General features: G+C 40.0%; 2 protein-coding genes and 1 long non-coding RNA gene across 10 annotated transcripts; 2 read left to right on the top strand and 1 right to left on the bottom strand.

Annotated features, from left to right (window-relative positions):
- LOC100642759 (osmotic avoidance abnormal protein 3) lies at window positions 1-12,780 on the top strand. The gene is made up of 6 exons (XM_012311043.3): window positions 1-72; window positions 3,631-4,409; window positions 5,023-5,718; window positions 6,002-6,504; window positions 6,899-7,395; window positions 9,353-12,780. The coding sequence occupies exons 1-6, from the start codon at window positions 1-3 to the stop codon at window positions 9,386-9,388; spliced, it is 2,583 nt and encodes an 860-aa protein (XP_012166433.3). The 3' UTR covers window positions 9,389-12,780.
- Window positions 183-25,308, bottom strand: LOC110119514. Of its 7 annotated transcripts, none has more exons than XR_007224934.1 (6): window positions 17,485-17,623; window positions 17,241-17,339; window positions 6,125-6,285; window positions 4,014-4,314; window positions 3,574-3,951; window positions 183-3,487 (listed from the first exon to the last, which is right to left on the bottom strand). It is a non-coding gene; the product is annotated as an uncharacterized LOC110119514 (long non-coding RNA). The 7 variants fall into 7 exon arrangements; XR_007224933.1 differs by having other exon boundaries at window positions 3,608-3,951; XR_007224935.1 differs by having other exon boundaries at window positions 3,623-3,951.
- Window positions 17,753-21,321, top strand: LOC100643487 (ATP-binding cassette sub-family D member). Of its 2 annotated transcripts, none has more exons than XM_048408026.1 (8): window positions 17,753-18,702; window positions 18,793-19,031; window positions 19,148-19,525; window positions 19,592-19,686; window positions 19,766-19,949; window positions 20,035-20,132; window positions 20,212-20,802; window positions 20,989-21,321. In XM_048408026.1, exons 1-8 carry the CDS (start codon window positions 18,143-18,145, stop codon window positions 21,034-21,036), a joined length of 2,193 nt encoding a protein of 730 aa, XP_048263983.1. In that variant the 5' UTR covers window positions 17,753-18,142; the 3' UTR covers window positions 21,037-21,321. The 2 variants fall into 2 exon arrangements, with proteins under 2 accessions (XP_048263983.1, XP_012166227.1); XM_012310837.3 differs by having other exon boundaries at window positions 17,760-18,702; window positions 20,212-20,886.
- Window positions 25,309-25,474: the final 166 nt, after the last annotated feature.

Below are 25,474 nucleotides of genomic sequence, written 5' to 3'. Positions count from 1 at the left end.
ATGAGCGAGTCTGTGAAGGTGGCTGTGAGATGTCGCCCGATGAACGCTCGGGAGCTCCAGCAAGGATGCAGGGTACGTTCATAGAGGCGGACAATGAACAGCCACGAGATCGTCGACGCTTTCGAGTTCGTGTCACACGCACCCACGCCACCAACGTGCACTATGCACGCTTCCGCTTCTGTTTCTTGTTTTGTTTATTCGTGGAAAGTATGCGGATAACTCGTCGTTGTTCTATCGAGCGCGTTGTAGCCTAGCGACCGTATCAAAACACGCGAGCAACATGCATGGACACTGTAATTTTTCTGCTAGGAATTTTTTTTAAGAGATCATCCTCTCTGAATCTTCGAATCTTCGACTCGAGCTCGTTGGATGAACGAATTTCGTCCGATCAAGGATGGTTTTAGTTTTATTAAATAAGCAAAGTCACCATAAAGATTCTGATTGGTTTTTCTTTCTTTTTGTTTCAGATCTTTTACCCTCAATGTGCAATGTGGGACGTTTAAGCCTCCAACGATTTTTCGATCGCGTATTTTACCAAATAATTTTGTTTAAATGTCGATATATTTTTAAACAAATTTTTAAATACGTCACTTTGAAATCTGTTGGATATCGCGGTAGAGATGCTAATAAATAGCCACGAATTTTCCTAGATCTTTTCGAATGTCCCGCAACAAGCTAAAAACTCGACTTAGCCTTAAGCTCTCGTCCCACATTGCACAACGCCTTAGTAAAAAGAAAACTGCATTTTTTATTTATTTAAACTGAATAGTTCTTTTTAATATTGTTAACGTCTTGTGGCTGTTAGCAACATGATGTGGCGCTGAATGTTAGAATTTTTTAACAAGTAGGAACTGTCTGTCTTTTTAACTGTTATAACTATTACGATTCTGCGGTAAACCATAAAAAGCTTGAATTTCTTTTACACCATAAAAAAGAAAAAAGATCGATCGTATGATATAGGTTATGAATTCGACAATTTACATCGGAAATAAAATAAAGAAATCCCCTTTATCCCATACAAATCAAACGTAATTTTTTCACAATAAAAGAAATTCAAAGAACGGCGAAATAATTAGTTTACCGTAATGCGTATCAACGAGTATATTTCGTTTTTCTACGTATCTAGGAAGCTACACCATCGTCGAAAAGAGTATCCCTACAGTTGCTTATTTCTTCGATATTCGATATTCAACTATTCGCATCAATAAAACCGTAAATTTCTTTTGCACAAATGCTATGTAACGTAATGGAAGAGTTTCGCTATTTGAGAAATTCTCGATTTCAAAATTGTTTGATTTCGAAGATATCGATTAAATAAAAACAGGTCTTCTAATCTCACGGATAAATCACACATCGTGCTTACTTCAAGTATACCTAATACATACTATTCCAAAGTTATAATTATATGGAAGAATATAGGAAAATAACAAATATGACAGTTAACTATTAATTTGTATACTATGTTTGTATATATCTATACTTTAATAAAAATCATTTTATCGAGATATTCGTAATTTTTCAGGTTTCGATCGACAAGTTTTTAATTATACGTTGAACGTTTTACGGACGTTTTGTGAATATGCATTGCAGTTCGCTTCGTGTGAACCGAAACTCAGACCAGGTCAAAATACGAGAAACTATAAATATGTCGTTTAATAATTAGCGTGGAACTTTAAAATCTGAAAATCATTATACCGTTGATATAAATCAAGAAATATGTGCGTGTATTTATCGCGAATCGTACGATCGCACCTACGCAAAAGTTACACGTACACGCAGCGTGCACGTGTGTCTCTTGTGACAGTGTGTCAACCACGTGTGTCGCCCTGCATGAACGTGAAAGAAGGAAAAACAAGGAGGATATAAAATTGGTAGCACGACTGTGGCTTTCCATCGATTTGGCATATATTCCGCTTCATCGATAAGCATGTGAATACGTACATATATATATATATATAGTTATAGTTTATATATATATATATATATATAGGCATGTAAAATGATGTGTGCAACGACGCGGTTCGATACTACTATCTATGCATCGTGTATGTACCGATCAGCTTAGCGTGCCTACGTTACCTTCTGAATATCTTATGGAATAGTAAATTTAATGACGACTCACTGTACACGATGGTCCGTGATACGTAGCTGTGAGGTACGTGATGGACGTACGATGAAAATGGAAAGGGACTTCAAGTCAACACGTGACAGATAGGATACGAGTTTTCTTTTCTTTTAATTGTATTTACGTTTGTTTTTCGTTACTTGAAAAGTATAGAATGTTAACTTTGTTAAAAGAATTCGTGCGCCGTATTCGTTCAATTTTATTAAGTTCGATAACGTAGGAATATACGTACACATGCATATAGAAGTGTAAAACGATTTAAGATACAGGAATTATCAGGAAAGATATTCGTTATTTCATATTTTACTGTTCGATGCATTTTAATTTTAATTTAATTTTAAGGCAATTTAGTTTCATTTTATTGTATCAGGTTTAACTCACGACCAACGTCGTTGAATCACGTGTCACTAATTTTAATCAGAGTACTTGATTTTAAATTAACCTAAATTTGAAATTAATTTGGCCGATCTGAGAGTATCGCGGTCGTCTAGCATAGCAGCTGACTTTGAATTTCATCTGTCAAACTTATTTACTCGATGTATCGAATGAAAAATGGGAAAAGAAGCTCGAATCGATAATTTAGTTACAATACCGAAATAGGAAGAAGCGACAATCGCGTTTTATTATTATTTCCGCGAAATTCGATCGATATGAGTATGAACTACAAACTATCGCTAAACCGATGTTGCAAGTAATAACCACATTACACGGATAGTTTTTGCATAACGAGTATAGAGGTGTCGCGATATAACGCGATCGATAAATAGTTGGTCGATCAATTAGTTTTATAAAAAAATGAAACTTTGATCGTTCTTGCACGCGTTACTTGTAAATTACGGGAGTGCAGTTATAGGTTTTAATTTCAAATCCAGCCAAGTTTTTTGCCGGATCGATATTCCGCTCCGATGAAGTTTACAAAAACCTGTTATTAATAAAGGCAGGAAACATTTGCGACATTTATCCTTTTTTATACGCGTAGTTCGCTTTTAAGAATGGATTAAACAGAAAAATATTTGCACAACGGAAACCTACATGCACGCACACTACGAAAACATATTTTTCCAAGTCACGGTGTTTCGTAAATGTACAGCGACCTTAATTCATGCCGCGATATGTCGCTCTATATCTGTATTTTGATCTCACGTTGTTACACATGATATTACACGCCGTTGCGTTCTTCTTTCTTGGTTCTAGCCTCTTATTTCTTCTCCGTTCTTCCTCCGATCCCCGTTACTTTTTGCGTCTCTATCCTTTTTTTTCCTATTCCCTCTGCGTCTTCGCATTCTTTCGTTATATACTGCAAACAGTATACTTTGCAGTATACAACTTTGAGAAACAGCAACTTTGAGAGCTATCAAAGAGCTACAAGTAACAAAGCTATTAAATCGATCAGCAACGATGAAATATTATTAAACTTGTATTATTAATAATAATGAAATTTCATCGACCTTTACACATCTGTCGGTAAACTCGAAAATTCACCTATCGTATTTTCACCTGCGCAGAACGTGGTAACGATCGATTCCGCGTCAAAATGCTGCACCCTCGAGTGTCCAGCAGCCGCAGGCCCCGGAAACGGCAAGGTGTACCAATTTGACGCCGCCTTCGGTCCGGAAGCAACTACGGAATTCGTCTACGAAAACGTTGGTTCGGTCATCGTGGAAGCTGTACTGGACGGCTACAATGGCACCGTGTTTGCATACGGACAAACAGGCTGCGGCAAATCGCACACAATGCGTGGTTTCATCGAACGTACTTTAGACCACATCTTCGAGGCCACGTCGACGGCCAGCGCGCAAATGAGATACTTGGCCCTGCTGAGTTACCTGGAAATTTACAACGAACGATTAAGGGATCTATTGCAAGACGGTGCGAGCGATCTACTGACCTTGAAAGAGGATCCCAATCGTGGAACTTACGTGGCTGGAGGTTTGAGAGAGGTGACGGTGAAAGATGCGGCGGAATGTGCACGACTGGTCGAACAAGGTGATAGAAGAAGAGCTGCCGCAGCTACTAAAATGAACGCAGCTAGTTCCAGAAGTCACGCTGTGTTGACGTTATCCTTGGAAACGCTGGCCATTAACGAGGAGAACAGTAAGACTGAGAATACGGTGAAGAGGGGAAGGCTTCACCTGGTGGATCTTGCTGGATCCGAGAGGCAAGCGAGGACTGGTGCCACCGGAGATAGACTGAAAGAGGCAGCTAGCATTAATTTAAGCCTTTCCGCGCTGGGAAACGTGATCAGTGCGTTGGCTGCTGGTCATGGCAGACACGTGCCATATAGGTATGTCGATAGACTGTTAGACAAAGTTTTAGAATCGTTAGGATAACGTACTTACGCGAAGAATACAGGAGAAAAGCGCGATACGTCGCGTTTCTCCACGATTCGGCCACTTGACGGCCAAAAAGGAATACTTCGATATCAAATGATCGTAAAAACGGTGAACTCGTTAAGTCCAGAGACAAAGTGTTCGTAAAAATATGACAGGTAACGCAACGCGGCATAGTAGAATCAGAGTATTTCGAAAACTACATCGGACGTAAGTTTCGTTAAAATCGTCGATTTATACCCGGTGATTGGTTCCTTTGTTAGTTATGTTGAGAATAACGTCGCGACATTAGATAAGACGACGTAAAAATTTTAATCGTTGAATAAATTCTTGGAGTTATCGTCGTGAACGTTTCGAAAATTCTCATGCTATTTCTTACGACATTTCGCGGATATATCGATATAGGCCTGTTCTTTAAAGGCCTGTACTAAATTGTTTCGATATTCGATCATTGTTTGAATCGACGCTAGAAGAAACTTCTATGCTTGAAACGATAGAAAACATCGCACAACGAACGCGGTCGATCGCAAAATCACTAAACGTTTCCTTTGAAAATTCCCTATCCAGAGACAGCAAACTAACCAGGCTACTAAGAGACAGCCTCGGTGGAAATGCGAGAACTCTAATGATAGCTTGTATAAGTGGCAGCGACGTGGACGCCGAAGAAACTCTGAGTACCTTGCGATACGCAGCCAGAGCTCGATGTATCAAGAACAAACCTGTCGTCAACGAGGATCCAAAAGACGCTTTACTGAGGCAATATCAATTAGAACTGCAACGTCTAAGGAAGTTGATCGAGTCGAACGATCAGTCGCTCGTAAAAGAGATACCCGCGAAGGCAGAAATCGAAGACGAAGAGAGTATCGAGCAACGAGAATACACCGAGCATGTGAAAAGATTAAAGGAGGAGTGCGAACACTCCAATCTATCTGCTCAGAAGCTTCGAGAGGAATTACAGGCTATGAAGACTCGCTACGAAGCTGGTACTATCGGCGATACGAGGCCCAAGCCTGTTTCTCAGCGGCCGATGGACGAACAGGATGTGGAACGGGAGGAAAGGCGAAGAAAGAAGCGAGAAGCGGCCATGCAAGAGGTATTGAAGAGATTGGAAAGGTTAACTATCGGAGGAGAGGAGCAAGGAAATACCGAACTGAGGAGACGACGAGAAAAAAGAAGGAAGAGGCTGGAGGCTCTCGCTTCGGCTCTGGAGACTAGCGCTCAGGAAGGAAACGGAAGCGTCTTCCAGGTGTATGGTCAACTCCGGTTAGTAGTTTTAACCCGTGAAAGCTGCGTGAAATATGTACGCGCGAAACATACGCGTATACCTCTTTGTTACACTATTGAATTCTATCCTTTTAGCAATTCGTACGATGAAATTTAGATTCTAGATTTTCTGATTCTACGAAGTGCGAAGAAACTCGAGTATTTGTACGCGGTATTAACGATATAATTGAAAATAGAATATACGATGTAATTTAACGAATTGCCTGGTATTGTTACGTTATATTACGTTTGTCTATTCGGCTAAAATTATATTTGCACGTAGATCGACGGAAGATGCGCTAAAACGAATGGCGAAACGAGCGAAGCAACTCGAAGCGGAAGCAGCCGATCTCCAAGCTTGCTGGGACGCGGAGCGACGCGATCTCTTGCGCAGAGAACTGCTTACCTCGCAAATATGCGACGCGATGGTTCCTCATCTTCGACCCGGATGTCCGTTTCGCGATGTCGCTGCCGTCAGATCCACGGCCACTTGGAGCGACGAGCTGGGTCGTTGGAGATTACCGGACGCGACGCCATATATTTCCCTTCCTCCAGCGTCGTTAGCGCCTAAAGACAATATACAGTACAACGTAGCAGTGCCTTCCAAACCTGATCTTAACAATAATAGCAATAACGAGGATAACGTGGACGAGATCGACGTGGAAGCCGAGAACGAGGAGAGCAGCGAACAGGAACGAGCGAAGAAACTCGATATCGTTGACACGTACTTTCGACGAAATAGGATCGACAAGCTCTTGGCTCACGCGAGAGAAGCGAAAACTTTTGGTAAGCAGCGGTGTAAAAGCGATGAAAATTTGGAAGATATCGGTCGTTATATATCGTTGATCGAGGCTTTGCCTTCTTTGTAAAACCGTTGAATCCGTCGATGCGCGACGATCCCGTGACGAGACGTTTCTATCTTCTCTTTCTATCCGTCGAGCAGAATCGGAAGATACGATTTCCTTATTTTTTCTCGTTATACGCACGCTACGACGACGCGAACGATAGAGTCTCGTGAAAATCCATAAAGGCACGCATCGACGGATTGACCTAAGAAGCTCGTTGCTTTAAACCTAGAAATCTATCTCCTCTTGCAAACGTGTACGTGTCTAGTAAAACCGGAAAACAGAAATCCTATATGTAACAAATGATGAGATAAACGATGATAACCGCGTTGTAGAACCGGGCAGCCGACTCAGCAGATCAGTTGGTTCCGAGGATAGCGTTCCTTTTGGAGGCAATCGTCTTCAACTGAACGCCTTAAATCTGCAAAGTAGCGCGCCAGTGATCGGCGACTTGGATGGTTACAGGCCAACGCAACGTCTACCGACCGGACGAACGAGCCGACCAGGTTGGACGTTGGAAGAGAATTCGATAAATAACAAAAGTTGTCTCGTTAATCAAGCGATAAAGCGGAATCCTCCTCGAATCTTGGAGGCGTTGCCCTCGCAACGCAATCCCCAAGGTACGAACGATGTCTTCAAGTTTGGAAATAAAGCCACGTCGGAGAGAATATCCGATAAACTATCGTCGGCATTCGTTGGCAACCAAGCGGATGACAACCATTCGACGCTGGTCGAACACGCTCGTTCCCCCGCGTATCGAGATCGAAGGCACAAAGCCACTGACAGTCGGCAATCGCGGACTAGGACGACATCGGTGGGAGACGCGGATGAGGTACTCCTACTATAGTAGTTACACGAGTAGGTGCTTTAGAATCGGTCGATCAGTTCTTATCAGCTTCTCTACGTACATACGTATTTCGTACGTATTTTATACGTTATACGTATAAAATATGCGTTTTTCTAGTTTCGATACGTAGATACGTCGAAAACGAATATCTACGGTTTATTTCGTATCTTCGTTTCATTTATATTCATTTTAACGATTATCAAAGTATCGCCTTTGTTCGTAATTTCGTATTATAAATCATAGTTTGACATGTACGCGTTTTAAATTTATACGCTGTAACGCTGATAATTCTATTCCGTTATCCAATTATTCGACGGAAAAGTAAAAGTTTCCTTTACGCGAAATACGCGCATACGTGGTTCTCGTGAGAAACGATGTAAGAATAAACGAGATAAGATGTACGCGATATTACGAGTCATTCTCGTTCTCTTTCACGATAAAAGAGACCTATCTTGTATAGGTTTTAATTCGAACATTTTGCGAACTGGCTTGCGCGAACGACATTCGTATAAAGGGCGTCCCGCTATAACTTCTTTATCGCTTGGAATGTGTTCTGGCGCGCCTTGTATACATACGTCGTAAGAAATTACGTTAGCACGTGTCAAGAAATTCTGAAATTTGAGAAGACGTTCGTAATAGACGAAACAAAGGAGACGATTTACACGTGGTAGATAATTATTCGAATTCCAACGATACCCGGACGCAGACTTAGATTTTTGTTTTGTTGACAAATTACCATCGTATCCTACGTATCATTTCGCTTTTGGTAATACGAACCAGTCGTTACATAGCGTATATAGGATATATAGCGGTAACATTTGTTTCGCAAACTAACGAGGATGGCGACAGAAAAGTTACCACTGGGCCAAGGTTACACGCTCGATGTGTGTTTATTTCGATATAAAATACGTTAAAATTTCTAAATACACGCGTGCGAACGTTCTGCCAGGTGGAAATGTCGTTAATCGAGTATCACGGAGTTACCTAATGATTCAGAACGCTAACTAACGAAATCATAAAAACAAATATGCTCGAAAATTTGTCTTCGTTTTTACCATAGCCATCCGAACAACCAACAGAACTACTTCTTCCATCTCTCTGAATATTTTAAAGATATCGATTGTCACAACTTGACCGATATTTATGCAAATTTATACTTTCGCGAATATAAATCAGAAAGGTGGAACTCCGGTAGGAAAAAAATTGTCTCGTCTGTTAAGTATTCTAAAGAGCAGCTAAATTTGGATATCTCGCGTACATATTTTTCCATATAACGCATATTCTTTGCATTTTCACATCTTCGGATTTTCCATAAACGCGTAAAAATCCGCGTTACTTCAGCCACTTTCGTTTCGTTATAAAACTGTACGGATTTATCGTCCGTGTTTTAAAAAGCTTATTATTCCGAAGCTAGAAAATTTATAGTCTCTTTCGAGCTTCTCTTACGATCCATAAATTATCATAGTATCGCGTCCCCTTCGTATTCTGTAGTAATCTGTAAAATATGTTTTACAGAAATGGAAATAAAAATTCGCGATTAATAAATGGAAAAGTATTTTAATCGCAACGAGAAATCGCAAATTACATAAATATTTTGCATAAATAAACTACTAATAATATAAATATTAATTATATAAATATAACGATAATATAATCGTAATATTTTCGTAATTGTCTTCTAATTTCGTCATGATTTACAATCACGTAGATATATTTATTCGACAAGTTCATCTAGATCTCGTGGCATTCGTTCCCGTTAGAGCTGTAAAAGTAACGTCGCAAAGATTACACGCACACGCACGGTGTTACGCAACATCTTGGCCCATGGGATATATCGACAAAACCAGTCTCGCACAAAACATTCGAATTAATTAATTTCTATCTAGCAACGTCTGATCTCTCCAAAGATGGTAGAAACGAATTTTCTCGATGCTTGTTACAGGAAGTAGCGTTTGAAGCGTGTATCCTACGAACGTGATAGCGACGAATATCCTCGTGCAACCAGTCACTTTCCATACCTACTTGGTCAGGGATGACGGAGGCTACGCGTGAACTTTACTTTTCGTTGTGGGAAGATAGCGATTTAACGAACGACCCTCTGCCTTCCACTCCTCTGGTTTTTAACTCGTTAAGGACGAAGCAGCGAAATATCGTGTAAAAGTTGCGTAAATGCGGCAGTATTAAAAAGAGGTAAATAAAGTAAGTTATTATATTGTGAAATTAGAAAAAAAAATCCATCGGAATGATCGTCTCCTGGAGAATAACAGATTACTCGATGTAAATACGTTATAAGCAATACGTACAAGATAGGTACTGCAATTTTTTCGAGTTGCATGTTTATTTCGATTCATCGTGTCGCCGTTGTTTTTTTGATATTTTTTTCATATCAGGTTGCTTTTTTATATCTACGATTTTTAATAAAATTAGTTGCTTTAAGAATATAAGTTATACGTTTAAACGATCTTTTTACGATCTTCGATATAATTTTCAACCAACGTACGATACGATTGAATCGTCATTATCAATCTACAATTTACGATATGTATGCAAATGTAAGCGCAAAATATTCGGTCCAATATTCGATAGTTGTCTTTTACGTTGTATCGGTTTCGAAAAAATTAATCTCTCCGATGTTATCGGCGCTCTACGCCGACGCCGCTACTTGTTGCTATAAATAGATCGAATAAAATTTAAATTACCAATAATCTCAATTTTTTTCGTTCCTCGCGATACATCATCGTGAACGTTACGCGATCGTCGAATGTTAACAAAACTCGTCAGAAATCAACTTATCTTTAACGTAATCGTACAAAACATTTCCTTATCCGTTTTTACATCTAATCTATGTTGAACCGTGACTTTAATCGCAAACGACCATCGAGCTGGAACAAACTGGTACTTTTTGTGAAATCTAGCGCAATTCGACACACTTTTCAGGGAAATCTCGACGTTGGTCGATAATAGAAAAAAAAAAGAAAAGAGAGAGAGAAAATTCCCAAATCGGTTGAAACCCGAAGGAATTGTAATTCGATTCGGATTCGAGCAGACCAACGGAAATACGATCGAAAATCGACTAAAATGAAATCAGCTTTCGAAACGTGCTATAAATTTACAGACAATTAATATTCGCGGTAATAAACGTTTGCAGTTTTAAATACGAAATCTATAACTTTCGGTGCGATGTGCGCGTAGCGCGAAACAACGGACAGGGTTCGTAGGACTGTAGCTTTCCGTACGTACGTTTCCATACGTACGTTTCCATACGTAGGTAGAAACAAACGACACTGCTTCGATCTCTACTCTGTAGGAGCGACAGAAGTTAAAGTAAAAAAGGAGAAACTTCGACGGTTAGTCATTGTAATTACACGATGACGGAAAACTCTGTACAGTCACGGTTGCCTAGCGTTCGTTGCGATACTTTTCGGATTAGATACTGATTTATCGTTCCTCGATAAAGATCGTTGCGAAATATCCGCCTTACGGGAGAGATTTCAGGTGTACCAACGGCGATTTTCACCTGACACACGCGCGCCACTAAAAAGTGCCAGAGAAAGAATCAAAGTTGCTAAAGTCTACCTGCGATCCATCTACGATAATAATGCTATGAAATTTTTGTACGTGGAGCTTTGTTCGAGCGTTACGCGGTCGTAAGTAGAAAAAGAGACGAAATAAAAGGAAAAGTTTGTAAACGAAAGTGTATTACGGTTTCCGTCATTCGCTTTAGAAATTAATTGCCTCTTTCTTACAGGGGACTATAACGGAATAACTTCTTTATTTTTTTCCTTTCTTCGTAATTGCAAAGTGTACGGTTGTAGTAGAAAATCGTATTTTGTAAAGCGTCCTGTTGCTTCGCGTATACGACGTGTATGGAAACAAGGAATTTTCGTATACTGATATTTTCGATTTTAATAATTTTAATAATTAATAAATAGGAAGTAAAAAAGTTTCTTGTGACGCGAGAATCGATACCAATTTGCGATACGCAGCCACGATATCAAAACGAACCGAGGCCATAGACGAACGGTGCCAAAGATGATATCCCCTCGAAGCTTTTAGAGAAATTTCACAGCCAGTCGCGCGAACTGATCGAGCAACCGGTGACTCTCTCCTAAAACCTTTACTTTCCATTGAATCTCCGGAAAGAGGAAACACGAAACAGAGGCGAAATTATAAAAAGTCTATTATAAAAAAAAAAAAACATTCAAAAATACCTATGACGAATTTTTTCTGAAAAGACCGTGTAACAAACACGGTTTATTTCCAGTTAATTTTCTTTCAAAATACGTTTGTCAACGTTAATCGGAAACTAATTGCCGTTCTCGAGTCAACGTAACGACGATAATCTATAATTTCGCAACACTTTGGTATTCCGGTAACATTAACGTGCCTCGTACGAAATACGCTTTTAAACGAACGAACATGGTTATTCCAAGTGGAAGATGATTTAGTTGGTCATGTTCGAAACGCGTAGTACGCTTCGTGTAATAAAACCGACGCGTAAGTATTTTCGTTGAAGAAAATAAAAGTGGCCTTGAATACCGCAACACTAACGATCCGAAAAAAGAAGACAATTTCTCCGGCTTTCTTCAACGTCGAACACAACTTTTCCCCCATTCTCTCGATAACTCGAGAAACGAAGAAACATTCGTACGTTCGATTACCATCGAGTTAAGATCAAATATAAATTAACTTTAAACCCTGCTACATTTTACCACCTTTGCTACATTTCACATTCACATTGAATAACAATAGGCGTTAGATATACACAGAATAATTAGTTCTACGAATCATCTCATCGCGTATCGCGGCTTATCGATATAGCGAATGATCGACCGTTCGAACGCTTTGCTGATCTTTGCAAACTGTATACACGCGACAGATATCTTCTAATTTTTATATACTTTGTCAGATACGTTTCAAACTTTGTCGCTATAATCACGATATGCCTCGATATGCGACGAATGCCTCGTTAGTGCGCTAATGGGATTTCAAAATATTTCGTATAACGCGTATATATGCAAAAAGTTTCGAATACTTTCGCGAGCTACTCTACGTACGAGTAGGTCTCTTGGGATGTCATTAACGTTCGGTGCTCGTTATATCCTTTATATAATGCTTTATCTTGCGCTCTACTAGGAATCCGTAACACGCGAAACAAAGAGTTCCTACGATCGTTTCCCTTGATACTCGGTGTCGTAGAACCGTATTATTTATTGGCTAATAAAATCGATCTGAAATTACTCGTGATCGAGTGAAACGGTCGTAAAGATTACGTGGAAAAAAGTGTCGCGAACGAACTCGCCCGTTCCAACATTCAGGGAGAACGAAAGCGAACGAGCTCGCCCGTTCCAACATTCGGAGAGAACGAAAGCGAATGATGGAAAAAGCCAGCTTACCGTACACATGTGTACAACGGCGATGGCTCGCTTTTACTTTCTCTGTTTTGCGCGAAACGCAAAGTAGCGGCCGCGAGGCTGCTAAATGCCGCTTCAAAAAGCGGTCCGCTTTCCCTCTCGTCCTGTCTCCAGATATCGAAACATGGCCGCCTCTCTTAAAATACTTTGAAATTTAGAATCCTAAGGAATTTGTCACTTCTTATCGTTTCCATCAACCTTTCGTAACCCTTGTCATCCGTAGATCAGCCATTCGAACGGGTTCTTTGGATTTGCATTATTTTTCAAAACTACTAATTACATCTGCGATTCTACAATAGTAATCCATATAGTTCCATATAAGCTCGAGAAGGTAAGACAGAGGCGAGCAGCGAGCAGAATTTAACGTAGGATTTTTCATTTCCCTGTTAAATTTTCATTTATTTCAACTTCTCCGTTGTTTATCGTTTGTCACATTCGCCGCTAATAATCTTTACGCGTTAAAACATAATTTGCAATGTTTTGAAATTTTAAATATAGGTATTTATCTTTGAAAGTAGCAAGTAAAAGATTGAAAAATTAAAAAATTCGATACACTTACATTCGCGATTTACCGAATTAGAATTTACTTCCAATTTCTATCAAACTTGGAAACCCATTACCCTTAATAGAGCCAACATCGTACTTTCCACCGTTCAATTCTGTTTCGAGGAATTGCAAAACATATAACGAACTAAATCACTCTAAGTGTACTTGATTCGTTACCGTCGTGAGATTGCAAAATACGCAACTACAACGTTTCCTTTTCCCATTAATTGCGCTACGTACATCTACATACGTGTACATACACGTACGTGTGTATGTTGTTTCTGCCATCGTATTATGATAAAAAAATTACATTTTATCGTATACTTTCCTATTTCTCTTTGTCAATATTTAATTCCCAAATTTCTTAAGAAATGTGTTTTCAACAACACAGTACTCGAGTAAAATGAAAATATTTTCTGGCATTTTTGTTACAAAATTATCGTATTATCATTTAAATATTAGACAATTAAATGCATTTAAGATGAAATTTAGTAGTTGTTTAAGTTGTGGTTTGATATATTTAAGATGAGACTTAATAAACTTAATAAATCGATGAGATCAACATTTTTATCTGCAGTTTCACAAACTTTCTTGCTAAATAAATCACGAAGAAAACGTTAAACTATCTACGTATATATGCATATCTGGCCAAATTTATTATACGTAGATAAAACAGTTCGAAAAGAAATAAGCAATGAAAATGGATGTGATATGTCTTTTACGAAATAGCTGTACCTTTTACCACTCGTAAAGAAGCTCGTAAATATAAATGACTAAAATAAGCAAATTGTCAAGGCTACATAGGCATTTGTCACTGATGCATTCGTTAAGTGGTTAATAAACTCACTCTGGCGAAAAGCAATAGTATATTTACCTTAACCGAAGAAAACAGATATTTCTCACGTTACCATCGTATGTATTCCTAGTACACGGTTACTTTCAACACTTGGTCTTATTTCGAGGTTATGTCGTAATTTGAAGGTTAAAAATACTAACTTAGCATAGATAAACATCGAGAAAAATCGGTCCCATCGTGAATTCTCGTATATTGTCACGATTATGTCACGCATCCTGCATTGATCTCAAGTTCGACTGACGTGTTTCATCGCCTTTCGTTCGACGTCTCCCCTCTTTCCTCTATAATCGCGGAAAACAACATTTCCCGAATCGGAGCAAAGTAGCGTAGCGATCTTGTTACTCGGCGTAATTCACGCGAAACCGTTGCTACGCGAGCCTCTTCCACCAGCAGGACAATTTGAAGTTAACATTGTGATCGTTGCAGCTGGTTCAAAGAAGTTTTTCCTTTGCTCAGACTGGACTTTCTACGACACATGATTCGCTATGTAGATAAATATTGAGCTTCGGAACGGAGTATATTCGCATGAATATGAAAAATTCTTAGCGAGAAAAGTGATAAACCATTATAATTACATAATTATTTAGCATAGGTAACGAATAATTATAATCAACAAAGAATGTAAAACAATAATTATAGGATAAACTAAAACAATTGATTGAAAATTTACGAGGATAATCAATTATAATTCGCAATTATAGTTCGTAGTGTAACCTTTTAACCACACACACATATATTGGATAAATAAAAGCAATTATGGTTTCGTATGGATTGTAAAGTATTTTTCGATTAGACTCTTTCTTATAGCGGCATATATCAAAAACGAAGAGAATGGCAAACCGGAAATCATCTGCAGATATAGCTATAGACTGTTGTGTTAGGTTATCGTCAGAATTAACTTCCGCAGAGGTTAAACGACTAGTTGATAGACGTCTATCAAATCATCATAAAAATACAGTTGCAGGATTCGCTTGCTTTCTTAAATAGAAGATGCTATTTAAATTAATTCTCATATTCTTACAATAAATAATTCAAAGTATGCATACGTATGGGAATTTATCTAATTCCCAACACCTCTAAATAATAATTTTTGCCTTTCTTTTCTAAATTATACTTTCCAACAATACCGTACAATCATATAAAAATATCCACACTTTATCTAATCGTAATATCCAAATAATACCTGTATACAAATATAAAGATATTTCTGAACGCAGCGATCTCATGGTATCAGACGACCTCTAAAATGATTTTCTCTTTAATTAGCAATAATATCATGTACTATTCGCTAATGCAAATAAATACAAACTCTCAGATTACATATATTGAACTCTCGTGTAACAATTCATTACAAACAATTATTTTCCTCATCGTTGCGTTGCGGTGTTGAAGGTCTAATTCAATATCGAACATCTACAAGCTATAATACACTTCTCTATAGAGTCATTTGTATTTAAAATATCTATTAACATTATCGACAACGTCGATGTTATTGCTGATTGAGAAAAATATTTTAAAAGATATACATCAAAGTCGCTTAATTATTCAACAACGAATTCCAAGCGTTATACGATCGCGAAGTTTTAAGGAGACAAAGTCGACACGGAGAATGCCGCCGGGGTCACTGTACGCTACGTCCGTTTATGTGCACCATAGCCTGTATACTATATGATCATAAGAAAAGCAGAAACGCCAAGAAGTATAGATCCATGTTCTATTTCAAACACGATCAACGGAACTTGTTACAATTACAAATGGCAACGATCTTATTCTATGCCCTTCTCTCGCTACTCATCGCTACTGTATCTGTGTATCTAAATATCTGCTATTATATACCTCATTCTTTAAAGCAGCCATTATGCGAGACGTCGCGCCGCATACAACGCCTGTGCCTAAAATAAGAATTAGTCAGAAGCTAACAGCTAACCGAAAGGTCCAAAGAATTAGCGACGTAACTGTCCCTGATATTTCGCTCTTAACCATACGAGTTCCAACCAACGATTCATAGCATAACTAATAGGGGAGACGAGTGAAAGAAGCGGAGAGACCAGAAAAAAGATTACGGGGAAAGAAGACAAAGAATATAAGTATTTATATACATATGGGAGACATGTGTTTAATATATGTATATATACACACACACATCGACGTTATCTTTAGAAGGAAAGAGAGGAAGGCAAATACAGTTAAGTAGCGGCACTTTGATCCACAAATGTACCGCGTGTTCAAGTTTCAAGCAAGTTGCAATACGGTCAATGATTCGTACTTGCCATTAATTAATTGACAACATAATAAAATTTACTATATGCTATATTGATTAACTGAAACAAGTCTTGTAATCTCAAACTAAGATATCGAACAATATTAATATACAAATTTTTATTCGTTGGAAATATTTGACAAATAAAAATAAAATTGAATGAAGTAAAAATACAAATAATACGTATTTAAATTTATATGGGCGTGATCTTTCTAGCAAAAACAATTTCCTTTTTAACTCACTAATGTTTCTGTGGAATAACCGTTACGTAAGAAACATTTATAATTGTACTCAAAACATAGGATAAAATTTATCATATTTTCCTTAATCGATATCTGAATACGTAAAACATTTCTACGCCTATATTATATATGCGTTATATAAAACATTTTGAAACTTCATTAGCACTGTACGAGATGAAACACGGCTGTTACAACAAATTTCTCGATAAAAATCTTCGAATTCGCTAATCTTTCATAAAAGTCGTTATATAAAAAATGTCAACATTTTGAGAAAATTTATAGATCGACTCAAGATTATATTAAATTAAAACATAGTCGTAAAAGATCAGTAATAGTTTGTAAATAATTTATGAAGAGAACAGAATGTTCCTTAATCAGAATTTTATATTCCATTCGAATTACAGAACGATACATTTATAGTGCATGAGTAGCTCACAAGCCATGTTGATCGCTTCCATAAATTAATATATAAGAGAAAATAACAATAGCACGCATTGTTTTTTAAAATTTACCTTGGAATTTAAGGTTATGTTATATTCTTACTCTCGCGATAAATAAACTCATGAAGATAAGCCCTTTGTCGTCTGAAATCTCGAGTACTAATTACGTCCCTAAAAAATGAAATTAAATATCTCATAAAAAGTGATCTCGATTAATTTGACGGCCGAGAAGCTCGCACACGATTATCAATATCACAGATATCCGTTAAGCAATAATGGCAATGTCAACAACATAATATAGATAATATTGTCGTACTTTATCGTATTGTACAGTCTGCTCGCCAAAGCGCTGCGCATAAAGGGATCTATGTTGAAGTTGGTCCGGAACGAGCGCGGCGGAACTATCGTACCAAGAGTGTGCATTTTGGTATCTGAGATCGGCGGCTCGGAAAAATGAATGACGCACGGTCGCAATCGACGAGCTCGGATCCAAGTCCAGCGATAGATACAAGCACAAGCGATCTACCAGTCACGGGTTTTAGTTGCCGCCGCGGAGAGGGTCCAAAAGAGAACGGAACGGCAAACTGCGTGCGAGAGACTCGACGAACAGTCGCCAGCTGGTAGCCGGTCTACGTGGATCGAGCAATCACGAGCCGGAAAGAGAGAGTGTGTGTATGCGCGCGTGTGCGTGTGTTTCTTTTTCTCTTTTATGCGCACGTAGATCAGTATACACGGTAAGAGCGATTCGCGCGATAAACGTCTGTATTCTGCTCGACTTAGCCTTAACGTTCACACTTGTGAATAGTTGTGAAGAGAAGCGAAGCGGAAGTGATTGCCACTAATAGTACCACAATGAGCGACCATCGTCGTTGACGTACCATTCAACATCGAAACGAGTCGTTTCGATTAAAACAACGTTCGAAACGAGTTTTCTACGCCGCGATACGCTCGCATGAGAGCGTGCCTCCGGCAGAATGTCGTCGGTGCTTTCGAAATTAATCGACAAGACGTCTACCAAATACGGTATTAGGCAAGAGCAGCTGATTCGTGGTATAGTCGGGGTAGCGACTACTCTCTATTTCATCAAGATCGGTTATCCGTTGGTGACTTTTGCTATAAAGCAGTACCAAAAGGGGAAAAAGCAAACTCGAAATATCGTTCAAGTGCCGAGCAGGGATAAGAATGACATTGACGATGCTAATAATAGCAAGTTGAACGGCCAGGCAGGGAAAGCAAACGTGGGTTTGGACCGAAAATTCATTAAACAGCTGATCGCGTTGCTGAAGATCATGGTTCCTGGATGGAAGACGCGCGAAGCCGGATTACTCACTTGTGCCACTCTGACATTACTAGCTAGGACGTTTTTGTCGATCTACGTGGCCACTTTAGAGGGTCAAATCGTGAAGAGAATCGTGCTTCGAGACGTTCGAGGGTTTTCTTTGATGCTCGCGAGATGGTTCGCTATAGCTTTCCCCGCGACGTTCGTTAACTCGGCTATTCGATATCTAGAGGGACGATTGGCTCTTAGTTTTAGGTATTTACACGAACAATCTATTGATTTGTAGTTTGCGTGGCTTTAACGGTTCACAAACAAGTGTCAAGTTCTGTTTTTTTGTTTTTAAAGAGGACGCCTGGTAGAGCATGCTTACAAAATGTATCTGAGTCAACAGACCTACTATAGAGTGGCTGCACTGGACACTAGACTCGGAGGTGCTGAACAAAGACTGACAGATGATTTGTCCGAATTGGCCGGTTCTGTGGCACATTTGTATTCCAGTTTAACCAAGCCATTGTTAGATTGTGCATTGGTGTGCATCGCGCTTATTTCTTTCTCTTCCAAAATGGGAGCAAGAAGGATACACGGTAATACGATTAGCAAATTATAGAGAGCTTATGAATAACCAGAGTCTAGTCGTTTGAAAGGCAAATCAAGCGACATATTAATAAGCATAGTAAATTTCCTTTGTATTGTTTTATAGGGCCATTGTTATCATGCGTGGTGATCGGTCTAACCGGACAGATTCTACGTCTAGCTTCTCCTAAATTTGGCCAGTTAGTGGCCGAGGAAGCATCAAAACGTGGAATATTAAGAGAGGCGCATGCTCGCATCAGTGCTCACGCAGAAGAAATAGCATTCTATGGAGGTCACTGTACAGAGCATCGATACTTGATCACCGCTTATAAATCTCTTGTTTCGCACTTAAGGAGAGTGTTAGCCCTGAAATTTTGGTACGTGATGTTGGAACAACTGCTCATGAAATACGTATGGTCTGGCACTGGACTTTTAGTTATTGCCATGCCTCTTCTTTATACCACAGTGACATCAGGAAACATGGCTTTAAAAGATGACGGCGATGGTACGTACATAATAAATATAAAATTAGTTTATAGTATGCGAAATACTAACTAACTATACTAAATAGGTGGAGTGAGCGAAAGAACCAGATACTTGACAACTTCTAAAAATCTTTTGAGCTCTGGAGCAGATGCTGTCGAAAGACTGATGTTGTCTTACAAAGTAAGATTTAGAATAACAGAGAGAGCGTACTAGCTAGTTGAAAGAGTAAGACGTTTATAATGTATTTCATGTATTATAGGAATTGGTGGCGCTAGCTGGATACGCAGCACGGGTCAGTGAAATGTTGGATGTATTTAAAGATGCTGCGCTATGTAAATATAGAAGAAATATCGTTAGTAGTTCATCGAGAATAACAAATAGTACAACCGATTTCGCTTTAGATAATATAATCGAATTGAAAGACGGAGCACCAGTGATAAAAGGTAATCTTCCATAAGCATACAGGTCAACAGTTCCTTTAAGTATACTTGATCGGATATGATAAGACGCAAAGGACATTTGTTATAGGGATCGTGCGTGAAAGTACAGATGGCAGTATAAGCTTGATCGACGTGCCAATAGTTACGCCAAACTGTGAAATTATTGTACCTAAATTGACTATTCATGTAAGCTTCGTTATATTTTTAAATCCATGAACTATCGAAAAAAAAAAAGGAAAATTATCGTACGCTTTCGCTTTTGTAGATAAGACCAGGGGACCATATATTAATTACCGGCCCGAATGGCTGTGGAAAGAGTTCCCTGTTCCGCATAATTTCTGGTTTATGGCCAGTGTATGGAGGCACGTTGACAAGACCGGCAGAAAATTACTCTGCTAAACGAGAAAGGCCCGCCTTATTTTATATTCCCCAAAAACCTTATATGACCGTCGGTTGCTTGCGTGATCAGATCATATATCCGTCGGAATCACAAACAGAAGACTGTTGCGACGAAGAACTGCTGAAATTGTTGGAAGAAGTGGATCTACGAAGTCTGGCAGAGAGAGAGCCGAATGGACTGGATTCTTTCGTTGACTGGGACTCTACGTTGTCTGGTGGCGAAAAACAAAGACTCGCGATGACGCGTTTGTTTTACCATACGCCTCAGTATGCGCTGCTAGACGAGTGTACCAGTGCTGTGAGCCTCGAGGCTGAAGCAGTGATTTACGAAACTGCCAAAAGGAAAGGCATAACATTGTTAACTATCACGCATCGCGTGACTTCCCTCGCGAAATATCATAAACTACTGTTACGCTTCGACGGAGAAGGTGGTTGGACTTTCGGCCCGTTAGAGGCGGTAAGTGCAACACGTCTAACGACTCAAGCTTACGAACAAACCGAGCAACAAGAAGCGAAAGGAAGCCACTATCGAATGTTACACGTACGTTCGCGTGTTTTTTTTTCCCATTTTAATATGAAACGAACAACCATGTTGCAACGTGCATGTACCAAATGTATTTCGATATTTTGTTTCTGTTTGCAGGAACTCCGTGACATTCACAAGGAGGATACGAAAATTGGAATTAGCTGAAAAGAACGAGACGAATTATTTTGTATTATTCTAGCGAATTCATATAGAAACTTGTTCTATTGTAAATAGATACTAATTAATGCGTTTTGTACAGTGGTTTATAAAGGTTTCTAAACAAATATCCTATTTTTGTACGAATATAAATATCGCTATTTAAAATGTCACGAAGTAGGAACGTTGTTCGACGTTGTTCGAGCATTTGTATCCTAACGTTTCTTTTTTATCGCTTATCTAAATTCAGGATAATGTAACGAAATAAAAATGGCACTTTCGTCAATCCAGTAATTTACCTGTTTATATCGTATAATAGCAGAACTATCGTATTTAATTTATTTATTGTTCGATATTCTTCGAACTTTGCAAACATATCCGAAGAAGACGATAAACATAATTCTGATTTGCAAAGTAGCCGATTTCGTAATTTCCCGCTTAATAAAAAAGTATTCCTAAAAACGAAATCCTTTTCTTTTCCCAACCATACGAGGATTATCTACAGTTAATAACAATAGAAACTGTAATAAAGTTATCAGATATTTGTTATCCATTTGTCATTACGTGGTAGGTATTTGCGAGATGCGATAAACGAGATAGAACGATCGGAAAGGGAAACAAAGGGAACAAAGTAGAAAAACAGAAAAAAAGAAAGATTTTTTATTTTTATCGATGATCGACAATCAGCCGATAAACTCACGCGAATATCACCTTCGATCGGTAGAGAAATTGCTGTGCTGATCGATCCGTGGAAAATAACTCGATGAACGCGAGATTATCAAAGCCAATAATGGTTAATCTTTGTACAACTCGATCTTTGCTCCTATCACAAGTATTATCTTAAAATTTCTTAAAAATAAACGAGAAAAGTCCAAAGATGTAAATCAAATTAGGTGAAAATGTTCGATTGGCTGGAGAAACGGTTAAAATAAACGGAAAGTAAGTAAGTAAGTAAGTAAGTAAGTAAGTAAGTAAGGAAGGAAGGAAGGAAGGAAGGAAGGAAGGAAGGAAGGAAGGGTGAAAACGAATCTGGCAAAGATAGATAGGAGAAAAGAAAGGAAGAGATGGAAGGAAAGTGGCGAGAATGGGATAGGTGGAACGCCGATTAGAAGGCGGATCGCGGATTAAACTTGCTTTGAGGATGGTGTATCTGGTAGCCATGCGACGTGCAGTAGCGTGCCGTATCGTGTACATTAATTTGTGCCGGACAAAAATTTAATTACGTGTGTTTCTTTGTTTTGAAGGGCCAGCAAAGGCGGCGGGGGCGATGCCAGGGGAGGGAAGACCCACAATTTCCGATGAGCTTACCTCTGGGAAACCCTGCAAACGCCAAACGTCGATACGCCCGGGAGCAGCCATCTTGGGGGGTTGTATACCTCTCTGCGACGTTCCAGCTAATGCTTTAAAGCAATTCCGGAATACCGGCGCGGCGCAATTAGTCGCGTCTCTTCTTCCTCGTCGATGTTCCAGGGACGCGGAACGACTTGCCGATACATCGATGGCTTATAGCACTAATGTTGCATCCTGATATTCCTTTTTATTTCTTCATTTTTATCTTCATCTTCCACGTTTAGTATTTTTACAAAATTCGATCGTATTTTACGATTAAATAAATATTTGTCGCATTTGCGTCTATCTTTACGCTTAACGCCGCTACACGATTGGTGGCAAATTGCGTGGCGTCGATCCCGCACTTTACGACAGAGAATGAGAAAAGACAATATAGTCGGCTACTTTGTACGTTCAACGTTCCCATTTCTTACTGTTCCATTATAGAATTTTTTCATCCGACCTTATTTTAACACATCGTGAGCATCATAACAGTAATTTCAAAGCGCTTGTCCAGGCTGTTGCTTCGGAATCATCTGGATATCGGTGCAAGAATCGGCGAACAATCGCAAATTCTTCGCTACAACGACTACAGTCGACTATTTGTCGATAGTTGATAGAATTGGAGAAATTTTGCAAACGGCATCGATCGCTGCATCGTTGCCTCTAGAAACTCGATCGGGATCCGAGCGATCGATGGATATACGTGAAAATTGGATTTCCGCGAAACGAAGGCGATTTAAAACGACGAGATTGGTAATTGGTAATTGGTAATTGGTAATTGGTAATTGGAATGAAAATGAAGGAAAACTCGAGTGACTTGGACGGTCGAATAACTGAAACGCCGCTATCTCTCTTCGCGCTGTTTATCCAAGAGGCAACGACCATGGTCGGCTATTTTTAGTTAAGAGCAGAGTGGCAGGCGGCAATTTGGCTACAACATTCACGGTTGGTATCGAGTTTCGTATTTTGAGAAAGGGTTGAAGGAAGACGCGAGGCAGAGACCACGGCCTAGCATCTGTCCGCGATAGCCGGCTAAGAAAATAAGGCGAGACTCGCGAGCCACGATTAGCGAGAGTAGCACGAGCTGGCCCCGTGTTCGTAACAGTTTTCTCGAGGATTAAAACCTTGTCCACTTTCCGGGCCGCTCCGTTGGCTGTTGCTGGTCGTCGAAATAGCCGATCGAATTACACGTGGCGCGTGCCAGCCGGCCGCCACCGTCGCCGCATACGCCAAAGATCTTTGCTCGAACAAAGAACGCGATAAGCCACCGTCCGATCGCTATCTTGTCATCCGATGGGATTTCCAACGACCAAAGAGGCGGCCACGTTTGCGAATCTTCCGGCGACGATCGTACACGCGATCGTGGAATAATTGGAATCGAAGAAACACAGACGACATAGGCATAAACGATGAACTAAATTCGAACGCTTTGGCAAAGCGTCCGCAAAGCGTATACACTTGCGACGAGTGCAAGCAAGGCGTCTCGTTACGGTGCCGATGAAACTTGCAAATTGATTTTCCACGATGTACGTACATCGGATACGAAAAACGTGTAAAAACGCGGCGATACGTTTTACGTTGTGTTTCGGTGACACGGTATCCGGAAGCTGGTGCAGCGGCGATAGGCGGTTCACCGCAAATGTAATTAAGCAGCCGTCGCGTATTTAGTAACATCTCGATCGTTGAAAGCTGGCTTTATCCTAACGGTGGAGATTATCCGATGCGCAATCACTTTAGCAAAGGGAGATGGGTACCAGTGGGAGGAACTTTTGATCGCGAACAATACCGTCACTGTCATCTCGTCACGAGGGTTAATCATTCAACTTTGAATGGACGGCGATGAACACGCCCGCTCTTCTTGCATCGATCTACGGTACGCTGTACTTTGACGATACGCGTCGCGTTACACGATAGCACGAAAATAGAAAATAGAAAGCCGTGAAATCGCAAAATTTCATTTGCGAATATAAACCGAATTTCGAGGAACTCTTTTCTTCCAACTTGAAAACGCCAACTCGGATACGTTTAACTCTGCTATAATCGAATAAGCGAGTTAAGAGTAAATTTCAGGTAAAAGAAGTTAGTTTTCTGTATCGCTTCATTTGGCAGATGAAAAGGTGAAACTGAGCATCAACGAGATTCGTTTCTACGAGAACGAACGTACCTACGTACGTACAGCCTACGTATTGCGAGTATATTTGTCGAAAGTATTTAAGAAACGAGCACCCGGCGAGATAAGCGGATGCAACCCGGCTCGCGTAGTCGCCTGACGTGCGCGCGCGATTAAGGCGGATCGGCGTACGTACGACGCGTGTCCGTTTCTTTCGATTTCGCCGGTAGAACGATCGCGGAAATGTAATCGCCCGTTTGATTTCAGGTGCGAGCAAACACAGGTGTGTGGTCGGCTGCGATGCTCCCTCGAAGAGGGTAGGAAGACCGACCGATTCTCGTTGCCATAGACGCTACGCCATAGGCTATCTCTGCCTCTGAATCGATGATTCGAGATCGGGAAATTGGGCGTAAACGTTTCGTGCGAATTTTGTGGTCGCGTATCGCGGTTAAACGCGAAGCGGCTCTGTCGATACGATCAATTTTTTACCTAGAGAACAACGCGATATAAGAGGCAAACTCGATAGTTTAACGATCGAGTCTCGCGCGACTCGCACGGTCGCGTACCACCCTGTCGGGTCTAACCCGACCCTAACAGCGACCGCTGCAACTCGTTGGAAACGTTACGGTTGCGTGGAATCGCGCGTTACCATCGACAGAGACGAAGGCGGGGTCCGGTTTTCTACGGGGTCCTGCGTAAATACCACGGGCCCAATCGGTTGGAAGCGTAAGCCAATACCCAGGGTGTGCGCTCGGCGTACTGCGAGTTCTTCTACGCGACCCTCTATTCCCATCCTTCTTATACCCTCTGGCCGCTTTTTTTCCTTCTCGCTTCCCCCTCTTCCCCCTCTTCCCCCTCTTACGCCCGTATCGGGGTTCTTGGGTTTTCGTGTTTTTCAATTTTATAAATCCTTCCTTCTTCGCATTCTCTTTCGCGAAAGGTTTCATCGTCGTACAAACCGTTTCGTACATTTATACCGCGTTGCGTTGGTAATCGAGCGGAGAA

The sequence above is a fragment of the Bombus terrestris genome, chromosome 8 (genome assembly GCF_910591885.1).
Source record: "Bombus terrestris chromosome 8, iyBomTerr1.2, whole genome shotgun sequence".
Taxonomy (NCBI): Eukaryota; Metazoa; Arthropoda; class Insecta; order Hymenoptera; family Apidae; genus Bombus; species Bombus terrestris.
Note: the sequence above shows the minus strand (reverse complement) of the source record. Positions and strands in the feature narration are given on the sequence as shown.